The sequence below is a fragment of the Ursus maritimus genome, unplaced genomic scaffold (genome assembly GCF_017311325.1).
Source record: "Ursus maritimus isolate PB19 unplaced genomic scaffold, ASM1731132v1 scaffold_1, whole genome shotgun sequence".
Taxonomy (NCBI): Eukaryota; Metazoa; Chordata; class Mammalia; order Carnivora; family Ursidae; genus Ursus; species Ursus maritimus.
In genome coordinates, this window is record NW_024423343.1 from 59,664,988 (window position 1) to 59,682,975 (window position 17,988).

Consider the following 17,988-nt stretch of genomic DNA (forward strand, 5'->3'; position numbering starts at 1 on the left):
AGTCTGCTGGTTGCTAACCAGTATCAATTTTCCCTTGCTTCGTTCAATTTTCTTCAGGGTTGCAATCCACCTAGATCAAAGATGACATTTTCTAGCCTTCCTAGGTGTGGCCATGAGACTAGGTTCTGGCTAAAGAGATGCTATGGGAACTGTTGTGTGGAGCTTCTGAAAAGGTTTCTTAGAAGGAAAGAGTGTGTTCTCCTTTTGGCCGCTTGCCCTCCCTCCCTCCTCTCCTTTCTTTCCTCCATCTCCCTATCTTCCTTCCTTCCTCCCTTCCTTCCTTCCTCCCTCCCTCCGTCCCTCCCTCATTCCTAATTCTGGAAACATAAGTGATGGCTAGAGCTCCAGCAGCCAGCCTGCACCATGAGGTGATTCTGAGTGTGAGAGACACGTGTTACAATATGGATTGGAAAGTCACAAGGAATCTGGATCCCTGGTGACTGTCAAACTGGGAACTTCTTTAATGAGAGAAATAAATAATTTTCTATATGGAGTCTCTAACTTTATATTCCTCTTAGATTTCTCCTTCTTACAGATGTGACAGGTGACCCATCTTCACCTTAAAAGATAACATGTCTGAGGGGAAACTTAGTGAGCCCTTCTGGTGCCCAGAGATGATGAGAGACAGAAACAAAAGAGGGAGCCATCTCAAATAGCGACAGTGACCTGTGTAGTGGCTGCCTCTCCTGGGTGTGTTCGCTGCACCTTGCATACACTGGGCACGTAAGACTGGCGCCTTCTCCAGTCTTCAGAGCCTCTCTGTAGGATGAATATTATTATCTCCCATTTTCTGAAGAAGGAACTGAGGCTCAAAGAAGTCCAGTGATTTGCTTTAAGATCTCAGTATGTTTCAGAGTCAGAATTCCCAGGCTTTTTACCTCCCAACTGCTTTTCTATGACAAATGAGACCTGCTTACTGAAGGTTCCTCTCTAATGACCTGCCTAGCAGTACAAAATGACTGATAACTCCCAAAGAAAATTTCTCCTGTGTAATTTCTATGAAAATAAAGCACAAGATACTTGAAACCATAACCTCATAACAAAGGGCTGTGATAGATCTGCCATTAAGATTATGTACTGTCATCAGGGGCTTGAGGGAAGGCTGTTGCTTGCACTTGGGCGCTGCTCAGCCTGCACTATTGTGCTCGGGAGCCCTGTTTTGGAAGAAAAGAGCTGGACATGCCATGGGCAACTACGTATTTGTGAAGTCTTCTTAGGGTCTTCACTGGGTCCTTGCTTGGAAGAATAGATCTCAAAGCTATATGCACAGGCAGGTGTAAAAGGCTGAACATCAATGCTCTTTCTATTTTCTGTCAGCAGTCAGGTACCTTATACTTTGCCACTTGAATTGGGAGACCGGATAGTTCTTTTTGAAAGACCATACTGAGGAATACAGTTATTCCTATTACCAGTGCCACCCAAATGCAACAACAGTGCAGGTCATCAAAATGAGCATATCACTAATTAAACCCTACTCTGCCAAAGAAAAATCCTTTTGTCATTCTTTCCCAAGTTTATTTTGAACACTGTCCCCAATTGGAGAAGGAACTGTCCCAAGGAAGCAAATTTCTGCATCAGTTTCTGACAGTGTTGCCACATTTCATGATCTTCCAGGGGAACAGACTTAGAACAATTTCTAGATAATAGTTATTACTTCTTCAGACAATGCCTTGTCTCTAGAACTGACAGAAACTATTTCGCTATTTTAAATAACCTTCTCTATTGATCTGCTGGAATCAGGTCATATTTTATAAATATCCACTGTGTTCAGTACAGCTGCAATTACTATGTGCCATTTTGTTGGACTGGCCTTGACCTCAGATGGCTGGGACATATTTCAGTGTTTCGTGGCTGAGCTGAGGTAAGAAAAGAGTAAGGGACTTGATTTTATGAACACACACAAAAATGAGAATTTGTGAGATCGCTCTGATTGAAGAAAAGCCTTTTAGGAGACTATCTGGTCATGAACGGTTGAAAAGAGTGAGTTCCTTTTATTTACCTTGAGATTGGGCTCTATCCAGTAGGAAATTGCCCCTGACAATCCTACAGCACACACACCTCAAGACGCCGGGTGAATTCAGAGCCCACGTTAATACGAGTACTTGGGCTTTAATAGATATATACCTTTCCCTCTATTCTTCTCATTTATTTTCCAAATAGTTAAGTTCTTTGAAAAGTTGCACTTCCCAATTTAAAATTGTTCCTTAGTGTGAGATGCTCCAATTAAGCATTAGTGTCTTTTTTCAAGTTATAATTAGTACGTTACGATGTCCGGGCTTGCTGATATATTTTTGCCTCACAAATCTACCACAGCAAAGGTGGCAAAGGCAAGATTTTGTTAGAGGAGGCCGTATAAGCAATTGTTCTTTGACCCCAGTTTCTCTTGGCTCTTCATAGCCTCGGTGTCCCGACACAGACACTCCGTGAACTTAACCATGACTTGCAAACAGGGAGCATGAAAATCATTTTTTTTCCAATCAATTTAATCTTTTGTGCCTTTTAGCACTAAAGGCTTCACTTGTCACATCTGCTTTTAAAAATTTGTCACTGTTGTTTTAAATTAGCAAACAAAGCAGGAATCCTTAATTAATAGAAACTTTTCTTTCTTTTTTTTTTTTAAGATTTTATTTATTTATTTGAGGTAGAGAGACAATGAGAGAGAGAGTGCACAAGCTGGGGGACAGAGGGAGAGGGAGAGGCAGACACCCCACTGAGAAGGGATTGGATGCGGGGCTCAATCCCAAAACCCCTTATCATGGCCTGAGCCAAAGGCGGAAGCTTAACCCACTGAGCCACCCAGGAGCCCCAGTAGAAACTTTCCTGAATGTAGTTTGATATTTTGAGTCACAGCATTAAATAGCTTTGGAACACACGTGTATCAATGTATATATTTTTTTAAAGATTTATTTATTGGGGCGCCTGGGTGGCACAGCGGTTAAGCGTCTGCCTTCGGCTCAGGGCGTGATCCTGGGGTTTTGGGATTGAGCCCCGCATCCAATCCCTTCTCAGTGGGGTGTCTGCCTCTCCCTCTCCGCTGGGAGCCTGCTTCTTCCTCTCCCACTCCCCCTGCTTGTGTTCCCTCTCTGGCTGGCTGTCTTTCTCTGTCAAATAAATAAATAAAATCTTTAAAAAAAAAAAAGATTTATTTATTTGAGAGAGCAAGCGCACACAGGGTGGGGGAGTATAGGGCAGAGGGAGAGAGAGTCTCTTAAGGAGACTCCGTGCTGAGCATGGAGTCTGACTTGGGGCTCGATCTCACAACCCTGAGATCACAACCTGAGCTGAAACCAAGAGTTGGACGCTTAACCAACTGTGTCACACAGGCATCCCCAATGTATAATTTTAAAGCGATTTTTCAGGTTTTGTGACTGGTAGCAGTTTGTTTAGAAAAATAGAATACCTGGGAACTTTAATAACTTACATTCTATCTTGATGTCAAATGGCATCTCTCATTTTAAACGATCCCCCCTTTCACCTAACTTCACTTTTCAAATCTACTTTACCATGAACTTAAAAAGTGGATGGTTATTTTCTAAGTACTTCCACAGTAACTAAAACCCATATGATTATTTAAAAAATTATTGTTAGAAACTTGTTTTATTATTTTCCCCTGGATACTTTAGTAGAACGTGGTCCTGTGGGCTGTGGTATAGATAGTGCTAAAACATCACAGTGTTGAGAGAAGAGGCATTACTCAGTAGGCTATAATGACCCTCCATCAACTTGTAACCTGTCCTTGTCTCTAAAAAGGGCACTTCTGTGTAGAGGAAATTGTGGGGTGATTGCAAGACTACCCGGGAAGTACTTGCACCCCAGGACCTTGGAGTCAGTTTCATAGAAATTTATAAGAAATTGGAAACAAATGAAAGGCCTTGCCAACTCAAACAAGTATGGAAAAAATGTCAAATTCAGAAAAACAATGAGTTACTTTGAAAGGAATATATATCACTACCAGCTGAATTTTGTTTTAGAATTTTTAGGTAAGCAATAGGTTGATTGAACTGGTTTGTGGCTCTCTGGCAACTTTAACTGGGAAGGAAATATGCCCTAAATGATGAGGACCCCATCTGCTTAGACGGGAAAACGGACCAAGATCATATTCCAAAACATGACCTCTTTAGATACCTCATTAAGAGACATGGAATCTTTTACATGAAATTTCACTCTAAATTCTGAAAGCTAGAATTATTCTTTCTCATGACCGTGCTCTTATTAAACCACATTATTCATTAAAAATATCTTATTGAGTACTTACTATTACATCAGAACTGTGATAAACCTAAAACATTTTAAGAGAAAAGATAACTAGGACAACTGTAATAAAATTATTATAGAACCATTGGAAGTGGACTTTTAAAGCAACAAGCCATAATCATATATCATGATTGCTTATATGAAAATAATATGTGGAACTTACATATTGGTATTGGCAGTTGATGTCAGCCATTCGCCAGCTAAACCAATGATATCCAATCCAGTGGAGAGCTGGTTGAAAAATCGAGGATGACCTGGGGAGATGAGTAACAGGCAAGCATCAAGGCAAACCCAAATTTTTCAAGCTGTCTCCAAAGCAAAACGCTGGCCATATTGATGGTGCCTCTATCCCAGTAGTCTAACAGGACAGCCCAAGGATCTTGGGAAAGGAAGGGTGGGTTGATCCACGCTATACTAACCTTTAGCATTAATGATGTTCCTCAAACTTATGCTTCTGAAGCAGAATGATTTTAAAGTTAAAAAAAAAAATTCTATGTCATGAGACTAATTATCTTTCCAGTATCTAATGTGTTGATTTTCAGATGAACTTCCCTGTCATAATAATTTTTTGAATTACAAATCAGGATGTGGTGGTCCTAGTTTTATCTATAAATATTTCAACTTTTAATTTAACATCTTGAGGATTCAAGATCAAGTAAATCAACATTTACCGTTGGAGGAGAGCCTGCAGGCCTCAGAGAGGGTCTGTGGCTCTGTGGACCAAACCAAGCCCGGGGAAAGTGCCAGCTCTGAGGCTCATGCTGAGGGCATGCCCTCCCTGGATCCCTGTGTCACTCAAATATGATGTCAAGCATTGGTGTGTTTTGCCATATATAGTCAGGTGACCATTAAACTAAATTTATTGCTGAGATGACATGGCATTTCCTCTGTGAAACAGAGGCAAATAGAGCCTCCTTTATTCATCAAGTTGTTAGTAAAATAACTGTTATTACTTGATAACTCTAAAACCCTTTGCAACACAGAATATGCTTTAACAGGCTTTGTTCTCAGCAAATTCAGGATTGTTGCCAAGTTTTGGCCAACTCGGCGTTCACAGGAAAACTCAATCCCACATCAGCAGGCTTGGCTAGACTGTCTCGAAGGTGTCAATGCAATAGATTATCTAGGGGTGTGTGACAGAGAACTGGTGTTAGAGAGATATGCTGACTGCTGTGTTTCCAGTAGAAATTGCTTTTGCCTCTGAAATAACTGTCAGAGAGCTAGTGTTTGAATGTTCCTGGTCTGAGACCCCTCTGTGAAAATGTCTATTCTTCCTTGGATGTAAAGGAGACTCATTTAAAACATCCAAACTATGACTTCTTATATCAGAATATACTAATCACTGCATCTCAAGAGTCCTCAAAAAAATAATACTGATATTCAGGGAAAAAAATGAGAGAAGCATAAACAGTAAGCTTAGTGTAATTATGGGCCCAGATTCCAGACATTCATAGATTACTCTAAATAGCTTAAACTTATCCACTTCATTCTACTTTGCTCAGTGCCAACAGAATCTATGAGATCTCTTGCAACGTAACAAATTTTGTTGATGTCCATTAAAAAATATGCAATATCTGTTTGAAAACTTGTAACAATAAGCATTTCAAGACAAGACTAAATATATATATATTTATCATAAATAAATGGAATCACACTGTTTGACAATGTATCAAAACCACTCAATATGGCAGAGACAAAAGATGGACAAAGATAGATAGATTGACACAAATGCCCTCAAATAAACATGAAACAGTATCTCTTTGTCCATAGAATATATAAAGGAAATGAAGTTGTCTAAAACCTTACTTTTATCTTACGACTACAGCATTATCCCCCCAAAATCTTTTTTTTTAACATTTTATTTATTTATTCGACAGAGATAGAGACAGCCAGCGAGAGAGGGAACACAAGCAGGGGGAGTGGGAGAGGAAGAAGCAGGCTCATAGCGGAAAAGCCTGATGCGGGGCTTAATCCCATAACGCCGGGATCACGCCCTGAGCCGAAGGCAGACGCTTAACCGCTGTGCCACCCAGGCGCCCCTATGCCCCCAAAATCTTATACCAGAATATCTATCAAGTAACAAAGTGACCTATTTTAAATTTCAATTTCAACTCTCTATATTCAATGAAATAACAGATGATAGATGTGGTACTAAGTCAGGTAGGGGGGAAAAGAGTTATTGTTCAAAGTTAACTTTTTCAACAAATTAACTTCAAGGAAAAAAATGGAAGGGGAATCTATTAAGAGACATACTAAGCAATTACAATGTGGAGGACTTGCTTGGATCCTGACTCAAATGAATTATAACATTCATGAGACCATTAGGAATTTGAACACTGACTAAATATCTGATATTAAAGAACTGTAAATTTTGGATTTTTTTGATCTCACAATGATATTGTGGTTATTCATTCATTCATTCATTCATTTTTGAAGATTTATATTTTATTTTAGAGAGAGAGAGAGCACATACACGAGTGGGGTGGGCAGAGGGAGAGGGAGAGAGAATCTCAAGCAGAGTCTCCACTGAGTGTGGAGCCCACCACAGGCTCGATCCCGTGACCCTGAGATCATGATCTGAGCTGAAATCAAGACTCAGCCACTTAACTGACTGAGCCACCCAGGCACCCCAAGTGGTTATTTATTTTTTTAAAGAGTTCTTGAAGGGGTATCTGGGTGGTTCAGTTGGTTAAGTGACTCTTCATTTTAACTCAGATCATGATCTCAGTGAGCAGGGGAGTCTGTTTGAGATTCTCTCTCTCTCTCCCTCTGCCCCCCCTTCTAAAAAAAATAGAGTTCTTGAGAATGAAGAATATTTATGGATGAAATAGTGTATCTGAGATTTGCTTCCATATAATAGAGGGGAGGGGAAGCGGTCAAAATGAAACAAAGTCGTCAGGAGTTGATACGAGTTGAAGCTGAGTGTTGGTTACATAGGGTTCATTATACTCTTTTACTTCTGTACATGTTTAAACTTTTCTGTAATAAAAAGTTTAAAAAAAAAAAAAACTAGGGAAGTTGGTATAGCTACTGTGATTGAGGGCTGACCGGTGTCTGTGTCAGGTCATGAAGAATCTATACATACTGGTTCCTTTTTTTTTTTTTTTCAGAAATATTTTATTAATTTGTAAAGAAATTTCCAAATACCATCATCCCTTCACAAACTGCACCCAGCTTAGTATGTTTTCACTATTAAAGCCCAATTCATTATTTTGGCTGAGTATTAATATCCTTAAAAAAAAAAAAAAGTACCTTCCACTGTGGGTAGCCACCTGTGGGGTTTACCCTATTGCTCTGATCTGCATCGAAATTAGAGCTCAGCAACCAGCAGCTGTGTTCTCATATGGCAGCAACGGTCTACTTTCCCAAGGTGAACACCCTGAGATGCAGCGGCAGGTTTCACAAGGCCTGAGAGATGGTGAACTCTATAAATGTAAATATTTGCTTCCAGATGCTGCGCTGATGAACAAGCTAAGAGGAGTCCTACCCCAGACTCAAGCAGTCCACGCTCCTGTGGCCAAGGGATGCTTTCATTTTGTAGGCAATATGAGCTGTGCGTTATGACAAACCCATGTATTTTTCTTTGGAGGACACTATTCGGAGCTTTAATGATAAAAGTACATGGTCTCATCTCTGAGAAAGGGCATACAGGGAGGTATGACAAAATAAAAAAACACTGGACTAAAGCAAGTCCAGCTAAGACATAAAGGGAGAATCTGGACTCTTTTTTATCCAGCTATAAACACTACTTGATCTCCATCAGGAATAGGTTAGCCATCAGACCAAGGGGAGCCATAACTAAGTCGATGAGTGTGCCTTTCTTTAAAAATCAAGCACAGACTTTATAATATAATTAAGTCTTATCCATCCTGCAGTTATTTCAGTAAGCTACACTTATTTCAATGGCATTGGCAGACCTCAAAAGCTGTTTGGGATTCCTTATTTAAAAACGTCTCTTTGGCCTCATTATTCCATTGTAACACTTTGTTTTTGACACCCAATAGGCTTACTCAGCTCTGTCACCACCAAGCTCCCTAGTCTTCACCTTAAATCTATTTTCAGATGACTACCAAGGGTGAGAGGGATAATAAAGGAGAGGGAGAGAGAAAGAAGAAAAAAGAACAAGGGGCTACCAGGGGCTCCCCTGTGGTGGCAAGTATTCCATGGACTTCCAGTTCCTGCAGAACTGTGTGCCCAAGAGCTCAGGAAAGCCAGGCTGCTGGGGGGAAAGACAGCAGCAAGAAGAAACTGTTGCTTTAGTTCTAGGCTTAGAAACAGCCAGATAGAGATCCAAAAAGTCCTTGAACCTGAGGCACCTGGGAAGTAACCACTTTGGCCAGGCCCACGGACTAGAGAGGGTTCCTGTAACATGAAAAGGAGGCAAGTGGGCTTCCTCAAGGCCCCCTGTCAGAGATAGGATTTAGTGACTCAGAGCGTCTAAACTGCAGAAGCTGGAGTGTGAGGCAAATGGTGTGTATATATGTGACGTTTTTGCCTAGCCAACAGAAGGTGCCGTGGGTAGAATTGTGTCCCTCAAAAAGATATGATCAAGTCCTAACCCCTGATTACTGTGAGTGTGACCTTACTTGGAAAGAGGGCCTTTGCAGATGCAATCAAGTTAAGATGAGGCCATAACTGATTGGAGTAGGCCTAATCCAAAGATTGGTGTCCTTATAAGAAGAGAAACCTTGGGACACATTCACAGGAAGAAGGCCAAGGGAAGGTGAAAGCAGAGATTAGAGTGATGCATCGACAAGCCAAGGAATGCCCTCGACCGCCAGAAGCTAGAAGAGGCAAGGACAGATCCTCCCCAAGAGTCTTCAGAGACGGCATGGACCCGCACAACTAAATTTCAAACTTCCAGCCTCCAGAACTGTGAGAGAATACCTTTCTGTTGTTTTGAGTCGCCCAGTTCGTGGTAATTTGTTACGGCAGCCTTAGAAAACTAATACAGAAAGGGAGGGAAATGGGCCCAATTCTCCCCAGTTTTAGGGACCGGCAAGGGGTAGGATTTACCAGAATGAAATAGGCATGAAACGGAGGAGAGAAAAGAAGTAGAGCGCAGGTCATTCTGCTCTTTTTAGATTGTGAATAAATCCAAAGAATGAAAACTCTTTATACAGAACTTGACAAAGCACCATGTGTTTGTATTTTTAAATTTATGTTGACGACAACAAATGATGAGCTTTTGCCTGGGTTGGGCCTTCCACCCACGGCCATGGCCACGGCCACGCCCACACCCAAGGTTGTTCGGTGGCCACTGAACACAGGGCTGCCTTCCCTCACACCGTTTGTGCTTCACCTTCCGCACGGGTTTGCTGTCCTCAACTGGCAAGGGTGTGACGGAGGGCAAGCCTCCCGCCGCGTGTCCATCTGGCTCTCACCCTTACCTGTACGGACCCCGTACTTCAGGGTGTCTCTGCAGTCAACCAAGATCTGCTCCAGGGACTCGGGGTGGTCCGACAGCTCCAAGTTGAAGCCCTCCATGCCTTCCAGCAGCTGGTGCGGGTGATGGAAGTCCAGCACCTTGGTGGAGCGATCAAAGGTCTTGCGGACATAGTTGAGGAGTATGTCTACCACTTCCAGTAGGAACTGCACGGTCTGCTCCTCACCATTCTTAGCTGGAAGCAGATCTGGGGGGGGAGCCAAGAAGCAGTTATCACCTGGCTTGTGTCTAGACTGCCTCAACCCAGAAATCCCTAGTATCAGTCACAGTATCTTTACAGACCTAATTTATCCCAGGTTATGTATACACATGGAGAATCTGATGAGTGCAGGGTATGACTCCACTTTTTTCCCCAGAAAAATGCACGTATATCTACACACAGAAGTTTCACATATACTTTCTGAAGGTTGACAGACTTTCCAGTAGTTAGACTGCTCATAATGGAGAGCTTTGAGAAGCCATGAGAAGCCTGTCATGGCTGTTGCCCACGTGCAGGCTGACTGGGCACCTGTCAGGAGCGTGGTGGAGGAGGCCTCTGCCCTGCTCCCCCGTGACCAGCTGTGTCCCTCTACATCTGTTCAGACACTGGCCTTCTGGTTGGTCATTACGATATGCCTGATGGTGAGGGCTCTGTGGGTAGAGGCAGAGGTCCCTCCTGCAGAGTGGTCCTCTGTAGTGTCCTTAGGAAACAAGAGCTCGAAGATGGGGCTCAGAAAGGTGGGAGAGGGAACTCCCACATCTCTCCCTCTCGACTTCATGCTTTGGATGTCTGGGAGTGACTTTGGGTTCCAGCCTCTGGTAGGCAGAGTCAGGCTGGGTTAACCAGGGAGGAAAACTGTAGGGGGTCCCAACTGAAGTTGTCAGTCATAGCTCAATAGCAGATTGGCTGTCCATGATGCTATGTGTGGATTCCCTGGATTATCTCTGAGGTTTTGTGAAGTCTTATTGACTATTTGGGTCTGGCCTCTGTGGCCTGTGGGGAGTGGAAGGGGGCAAGGGGGGGTTTACCTTCAAGCTGTTCAGGAGAGATGGGGAAAGCTCCTCCTGAGACCAGAGTTGTGGGGACAGCAGTAATAATGAAAGATCTCCAAAAGGAAAATGAGTTTCAGGACAGTACTTGGTTGTAAGTCCCAGCTACACAGCTTCCCACAAAGTGATTTTGTCGTTGTTGCCAACATTGGAGGATAAATGCTATTATGGGAATCACTGGATTTTCTTATATGTAAGATTCCCTCGGATTCTGAGAGTCTATGAGACCGTATTTGTCCCTGCATGTGTCTTTGAAGTTGACTGCTTTTACTGACGGCCCTCATCCAGCTTCCAAAATGATGAAGTCCTGAGCCGTAGAGAAGAAGGGAGTATGTTATATTTAAATACTGGAAAAATAGTTTCATGACAGTTTGGAAAGAGTCATGATAGTTTTGGTCAAAGAAGTTAAATTTCAGGAAAAAGTCAAGAAACCCAACAAGAAACCTACTGGATGGTACTGGACAGGACCAGGGAGGGTTGGGGAGTGTTGGGAAGGTAGGGGTTGGAAACTACCTCGAGCAAACAGATTGGAGAAGTCGGTCTCCGTGCGCCGGAAACGGCCATCCCTGTCACTGTTTTCACAGGAAAGCAGGTTCTTGGAGGACTGCCTCTCCTTGAAGGCGCTCACAAGCCGGCTCTTCTCTTCCAGGCTGTTGGTCCTTTGCAAGAAGCCTGTAGCATAAGATGCTGGGTCAGAGGGAATGTATTAAATTCCCAGTCTAAGAGGGTCAGCTGCCAGGCCAGATCCACTGTCCAAGCAGGGTTCTTGCTCCTCCTGAGAAGAAGCTGAGTATCTGCATTTTATATATAAGGGCTTTGGCACTGCTGGCCTTCAGGCAGGGAAGGGGCAGTGCCAAGTGTCATCAGTGGCACAGACCCAGTCATGCAAGAGAGAAAAACAGTAAGCAAAGCCCATTCTCCTCTCTGAACATGACTCTGAACTCAGAATTAAGTCAATTGGACAGCTTCCACTCCAGTAAGCAGCCCCAGGATGGGGTTTTAAGGGGAAGGACACAATCGGAGAGGATGCTGCTGGCACTGGGTTTATGGGCTGTGCAACCGGAGGAAGGAGGGGGTGAGGACCAGCAGAGGGAGGAGGCAGTGAGGACCAGCGCGGAGCGTTAGGGAAGATGCTTTCCTCGGGCACCAGGTAATGCTCACAGGGTTGAATGTAAGTGTAATTTTTCCGACCCAACCCTGAAGTGCAGCTGTCTCCATATAACACCCCCTCTCCTTGAATAAAGGTGTTGGGGAAAGAGACAAGGAAGCCTAAAACCGTATGTGTGGTGACTTCTAATTCTGTAAATACTTACTGAGCACCTATTGTGGAAAAGCCCTTTGCTAAACATCTAGGCCAGGGGACAGATAAAGATAAATGAGACGGATCTCCTACCTTCCAGGAACTTAGTTTGGCAGACGGTAACCCATGTTGTAATAAAGCCAGAAGGCCATCCCAGAACCCCACAGAGCCGAACTCCCGAGCCCAGGGTGGGATACAAAGCACCTCAGCTCTGCCCCTCAGAAGGCGTAGAAATCTGTCCTATCTGAGGTGAGCAGCGCAAACACCGCCAGTGGCAAACAGAGAAGCAGGCTGAGGCAAAAGGGCTGGAGACTCTGCCAACTAGGAGCACACTCCTTCCCTTCGTACCCACACCCATTCCTTCTGGGGCTCAGGACCTGCTGACCCACTCCTTCCCTCAGCATCTCCTCCAATTATACCCCAATCTTAGCCCAGAATGCAACACACTGAAAAGAAGAGCTGTCTTTGTAGATACCAAGATCCTTGGGGAGTCATGCACATTACAAGACAGGCTTGGAGGAAAGTCCCAGGAGGTTCGAGGAGGGGCAAGTTAATCTGGGGAACTCAGCTTTACTTCCCCAGGACTGCAGTTCAGTGGCAAGAGGTGGAGGAAGGAGGGACACAGGGGGAAGCCTGCAGTGATTGGAATCCTCCCGCACACAGGAGCAGGGTCTATTTTTGGAGGGAAGAATAGGAAGGTAGAGGCACCAGGCCTTTCATTGTTCCCAGCGCCTTGTAAACTTATCACTAAAGCCCCGAAGGACAGCAGGAGGGAGGTAAGACACTATAATAAAGATCCACACTTGGATGTAAAGGCGAGGGTTTGTATCCTTTCCCTCACCTTTCCCCCTTTCTGAATTTCCCACACAACCCTCAGAGTCCAAAACCAGGAGCCAGCACTCATTTGCCAGAGGCATGTAGGAGCACCTGGCTCCTGAATTGCAAGATTGCTCCCCTGCTCCTGGAACAGTGAGCTATGGAATTTGCCAGGCTGAAAAGACCAAATCCATGTGGCCTAATGGAGGTGAGGTCCTGCCAGCTGAACTCCTACTCTTTAGGTCTCTGACCTCTGGTTGGCTCTGACTCACTCCTTGGGACAGCCTTAAGTCTCTACCTTGAAACGCCTTAGGAAAGCCTTTCCTCTGGGCAGCAGGACCTATGACCTTGATTTAGGCTTTGGATATTATCTCCAAAACTGACACAGGCAGTCCCAGGAGTATCCTGATAGGAGTGAGAGATGACAATTATGACACAACTTGGAATCTGCATCTCATCCCTGGACCACACTGCCTGGAGTGCGCTAGGAATCCGTATTTCCTATAAATCCTATATTTATCTTTTCAACAACATGCTTGCATTGCATTATAAACTGTGTAAAAACCATTAATTTGCTAATATAAACACTTAATGTATATTATTATCAGAATAACACTATCTTGGAAGGTATTTGTTTTCTAAAATATTGGAGGTCTCAAAAAAGGTAAAGGACCAACATCTCTCTTGGCTCTGAGAGGCTCTGGGAAGAAATGTATGCTTCTCCCAGGGAGACCAGGTGGTGGATGACATTGAAGTCAGTGCTTTGACAACTTCCCTGGCTAGCAAGGGGTCCTGGAAGCAGGGGTCCCTGAGACTGAAGCAGACTGTATTCTCTCTTGCTCTGCACACCACCTGTGAGGACCTAGTTTCAGCAGTGAGTGACTGATAACCCGGCTCAACATTCCCAAGAAGCAAAAAGAAAAGCAGAGGCAAGCCAAAGCTGCATTTGACTTTGGTCAGCTTGTTGCACCCTGGCTAGCTTTAAGGGGAGAACAGGAAGCAAGCCCTGTCATGACTCCTCCTCTGGGAGGAGGGGAGATCCTGAGGCTGGTTCCTCACCCCTGCCCCCAAACTCAAAGCCTACGGGGCCCATTGAGTGGGGAAGAGTATAGGGAACTAGAGAGCACTTGGCTTGAGTAAGTTGTTTCCAACCGTGTGTATGAGCTATGCATGGTAGAAGGGCACCCAGCCAAGGTGGTAAGTGGGGGCTGAAGCCCAACCCCCATGCTTTTGTTCCACAAGCTATAGAATGGAATTGCATCTACCTAGAGGAAGGAACTTTTTTTTTATTTTTATGGGCTGAAAATACCTTGCCAGATCTCCCCTGCCCCAACTTCTTTTCATTTCAAGAGAAGCCAGAAATACAGAATATTTGAAGTCTTTCTCTGTTTAAAAGTTGTATGGCAACTGACACAAAATTAAACACACACACACACACTGCATGGGCTAAATAAAACAGCTCATAGGCTGTAGCTGGCAGCCAGTTTGGGACCTCTGCATATCTAAGTGATGGAAGGCCAAGGACACACTGGGAAGTTAGCAGAACCCAGAGCCTCTGCATCTCCTTCTATTTAAGTCATGTCGCCATGCTTATAGCTACCCCACTCTACCTCTTGGCTAACCCTAGGTTTCTTCTACCTGATTATTTCCCCAGGGGATTCTGCCTCTGAAGCAAAGGGTACCACTAGTGAGACCCAGAGCCTTCTTTGCAGCTTTCTTTCCTGGCTTCCAGGCAAGGGAGGTGGGAGAGGGAGTGGGAGTTGAATCTTGGCAAGGCACTGAAGATGTTTATGGGGGTCACCCAGGGCAATGGATTTGGAGGTGAGAAGAGGACAATTAATTCCATGTTGTCTTAATGTGAAAGGTCAAACCAACCTGGAGAGTGTGGAGAAGGTCCTCCAGGCTCATGAATGTCTGGGATGAAAGGAGTTGGGGTGTCTGTGAGTGGAGGGGGTGGCCTGTGGATTCAGGTCCAAACCAAAGACTGAACTTTGGAAAGCCAGAGTTGGTCCAAGGCAGCCAGATGTTTCGTTTCCTTTCAGAATCAAATCTAGCGTGAAGCCTCCTAACCTGTGCCCCTCAAAGCTTGCATTTTAGCAGAAGGCAACTTCCCCCTCAACAGACTACCAGCCCTTTCCTCCTGTCAAACATGTTGCAACTTTCCTGAAATTAGTGTTGGTGTGTGTGTGTGTGTGTGTGTTCAGAAGAGAAGGAAACTCTCTGAGGATGGAAGCCCCCAAATGTTCAAGAGCTCTCCTTCATAAGTTGATGCAAACTCGGGGACCCCTATTCCCGGACCCATCGAAGCTCAACTCCTTCGTGCCCGTTTACCCTTTAGGGGCACTTAGGGCTTGTCTCCGGAAGGGGCTGTTAGACCTTTTTTCCCCTAACTCGGAAGGGGGCCGCAGGGGACACGGCCTGCGGCGCGAGGCCGGGCACAGAGAGTGCGGGTGGACGAAAGTTGCGGGTCAGGCAGGCCCAGGACCGCGGGGAAGGCAGCCCTCACCCCAAGCCTCCCCCACCCTGCGGGCGACAGCGGCGGGCGCCCCGGGCTCACTCGGTTCTGCTTGCCCGCCCGCATGACAATGACGGCAGCAGAAGCCGAGCGCCGTGGCCGCCGAAGGGACCGGGCGCGAAACGCGCCATTAAGCCGGGAATGGCGGCTGGGGGAGGGGGCTATTTATAGAACAAAGCTCTGCCGCCTCCAGCTGCCCCCGCCCGCGGCGCGGCCCGAGCCTAGCCCCGCCGGCCTCGCGTGCAGGGGAGAGGGCCAACCCCCGCGCCGCCCCGCGGCAGAGCTGGGCTCTCCCTGGGACATGGCTGGGTCTACGAGTTGAGCAACGCTTCCTCACCTTGGGTCAAGGGGACAGAGCCCCAGAAGCGTCGGGAGGGCGCCTCGCGGCAAAGCGGGGAAGGGAGGGGGTTCCCGGGAGCCGCTAAATACCCCCTGTCCGCTCCGGCCCCAGCTGCCGCCTTCCTCGGGCCCCCGACGCGAAGAAGCTGGAAGAGCAGGCCCAGCGACCGCTCAGGGGCCGGCTCGCGCTCCGGCGCTCGGGGCTGGGGCGGGCGTACCCTGCGCCCGCTCCGCCGCTATCTCCCTCGCGCAGCCGCTGACGGATGGCTCTTTAATAAGCCCCTCGTTAATCTTCCCCCGCCCCTCCACCCCCTGCCCGAGGACGTCCGTATTTTCTGGCCCGATAAGGCTAGAGATTTTAGACGGTGAAATGTAGCAAGGAAAGCAAGTCCTCATTGTTCAGCCGGAGCCACTCAGCTGTGTCCCTTCGAACAAATCTCCTTTTTTCCTTTAAAAAAAAATGACATCCCTTGGGCATTTTCATTTCAGACCCTCACGTCTCCGGAGAACGGTTCTTTCTCCTCTCCAGCTCCCAGATCTATTTGTCTTCCTCTCTGGCAAGTCATGCCCGACACCCCCTTTCTCCTCTCGCGGCCCCACACCCCCGCCTGCCCCCTTTTCCTTCCCTCTCCTTCAAGGGCAAGCTCGGCAAACCCTCTAGCCCGCGCCGCCCTCACCTCCCCCAGGAAGGCCACTGAGGGCTTCAGGCAAAGAATGAAAGAACGAAATCTGAATCCGTTTTGGTATCTCGGGGCAAATTCTCAAGCTGGGGAGGCTACTTTCAATGTACGCTGGGGGGGGGGGGACGACGTGCCAGCCTCCCAGTCTGGCGGAAACCATGCCTTAGGCCTGCTGTCCAGGAAAACCAGACCAGTTCCCGTCTTCTACCAGACCTTCCCCCACGCAGGTAGATCGGCGCTGAAGCGGGCAAGAAGAGCGGGGCTGCCGCGCGGGGGCGCTGTGCTCGCGCTCTGCGCCTAGACCAGGAAAGCCCCGCCATCTCTCCGTAGTCCCGGACTCCGGCAGAAAAGGTACCCCCCAGCCGGGTCAAGGGAAGGCGAAGGAGGGTTAAGACTTGTAGAGGGGCGTCTCGCCAGGCGTCGGGGCTGTAGGTACTTTAGAAAACCAAACCCAAGAGCAGGGATCTCCTCCCTCTTGCACCTCACTCTCCCAAACCTTCAAAACCCGAGAGCTGCGCCGCCCTGCTGGGCCCCAGCGGGCCCTTCCACTCACCGCATATCTTGAGCCCCAGTTTTCTGGTGCATCCATGGGCCACGCCGCACCAGGTGTCGTACGCTAGAAAGCAAAAGAGGTGCGATCAGTGAGGTTCGGAGCGTGCGGGACCGGGTCGAGGGCAAAGGTGTTCTGGGGAGGAGAAGGCAGGTCTTTCGCCAGTGGTCCTCAATAAAAACTCCTTCCTGAAAGGAGCAAGAAGCCAGATCCGTGGGACGACGGGCAGACTCGTGCCCCTTCCTGCTCCCACTTTCAGGTATAGAATGGTGTCTCCGAAAGGCCGAGCACCCATGCGGCCCGCCAGGCCTTCAAGCAACCCCGGCGGGAGGAGCCGGAGAGGCGAGATCGGAGTGGGCCACGTACAAAAGACCCAGCCGGGCGGCTCATGTTACCCAGCACCCACTCGCCAGGCCCTGTCCCTTGGTCCCCACCCTGCAGACTCGAAGAGCGACCACAGCAGCCCGGAAAGGGAACACAGAGGCATCTGGGACCAAAACGTCTCATAATTTCTTGGCGGGTCTCCAGCCGAGTGGCAGCTTAAAATAAACTGGCATGAAATGGGGTCGCGGAAGAGTTCAGGAATTAATTGGGTGAAAAATAGTATTTGACTAGATGATCGGGCTCGCATGGCTGCTCTTCAGTCGGACCCAGAGTCGGGAAACAATAGTGCGCCTCCGGTCCTCATCCCGGATCCCCTCTTCCCAACCTGCCCCTCATTAACCCTTCCCTCAGACGTCTCGGGTCTGGAGCAGGCGAAGGCGAAGGGAAATGAGGAACCTTTCCTCCGGGTCCGAACGGCAGACCTAGGAGCCGTTGTATTTTCCTTCTTTACCAGGCTGTTCTCAAACTCCTCAAGGGTCTATCCTGCCCTCGAGGGGTTCAGCTTGCAGGAAGGAGCACGGGGGTGCCTGTGGAGCCCGCGCGCGCTGGTGCGGTGGGCCCAGCGCGAAACTCCCTTCGTATCTCTCCAAGCAAGGCGCTTCCAATCACTCCCATCCCCCACCCCACCCTGGTCCGAGCTTTCAGCTCCGCGCGAATGTTGGCGGCGATAAGGAG

The 17,988-nt window shown here is 47.1% G+C and overlaps 1 protein-coding gene across 2 annotated transcripts in view; it reads right to left on the reverse strand.

The window, feature by feature from the left end:
* Positions 1-17,988, reverse strand: part of GAD1 (glutamate decarboxylase 1) — a 38,644-nt gene that overhangs the window by 18,187 nt on the left and 2,469 nt on the right. For both annotated transcript variants that reach the window (XM_008687105.1, XM_008687106.1), the window contains exons 2-5: positions 16,933-16,995; positions 11,243-11,401; positions 9,645-9,887; positions 4,418-4,508 (exon numbers count right to left, since the gene is read on the reverse strand). In XM_008687105.1, coding sequence (XP_008685327.1) covers positions 4,418-4,508; positions 9,645-9,887; positions 11,243-11,401; positions 16,933-16,995 — 556 coding nt within the window. The remainder of the gene's footprint in view (positions 1-4,417; positions 4,509-9,644; positions 9,888-11,242; positions 11,402-16,932; positions 16,996-17,988) is intronic.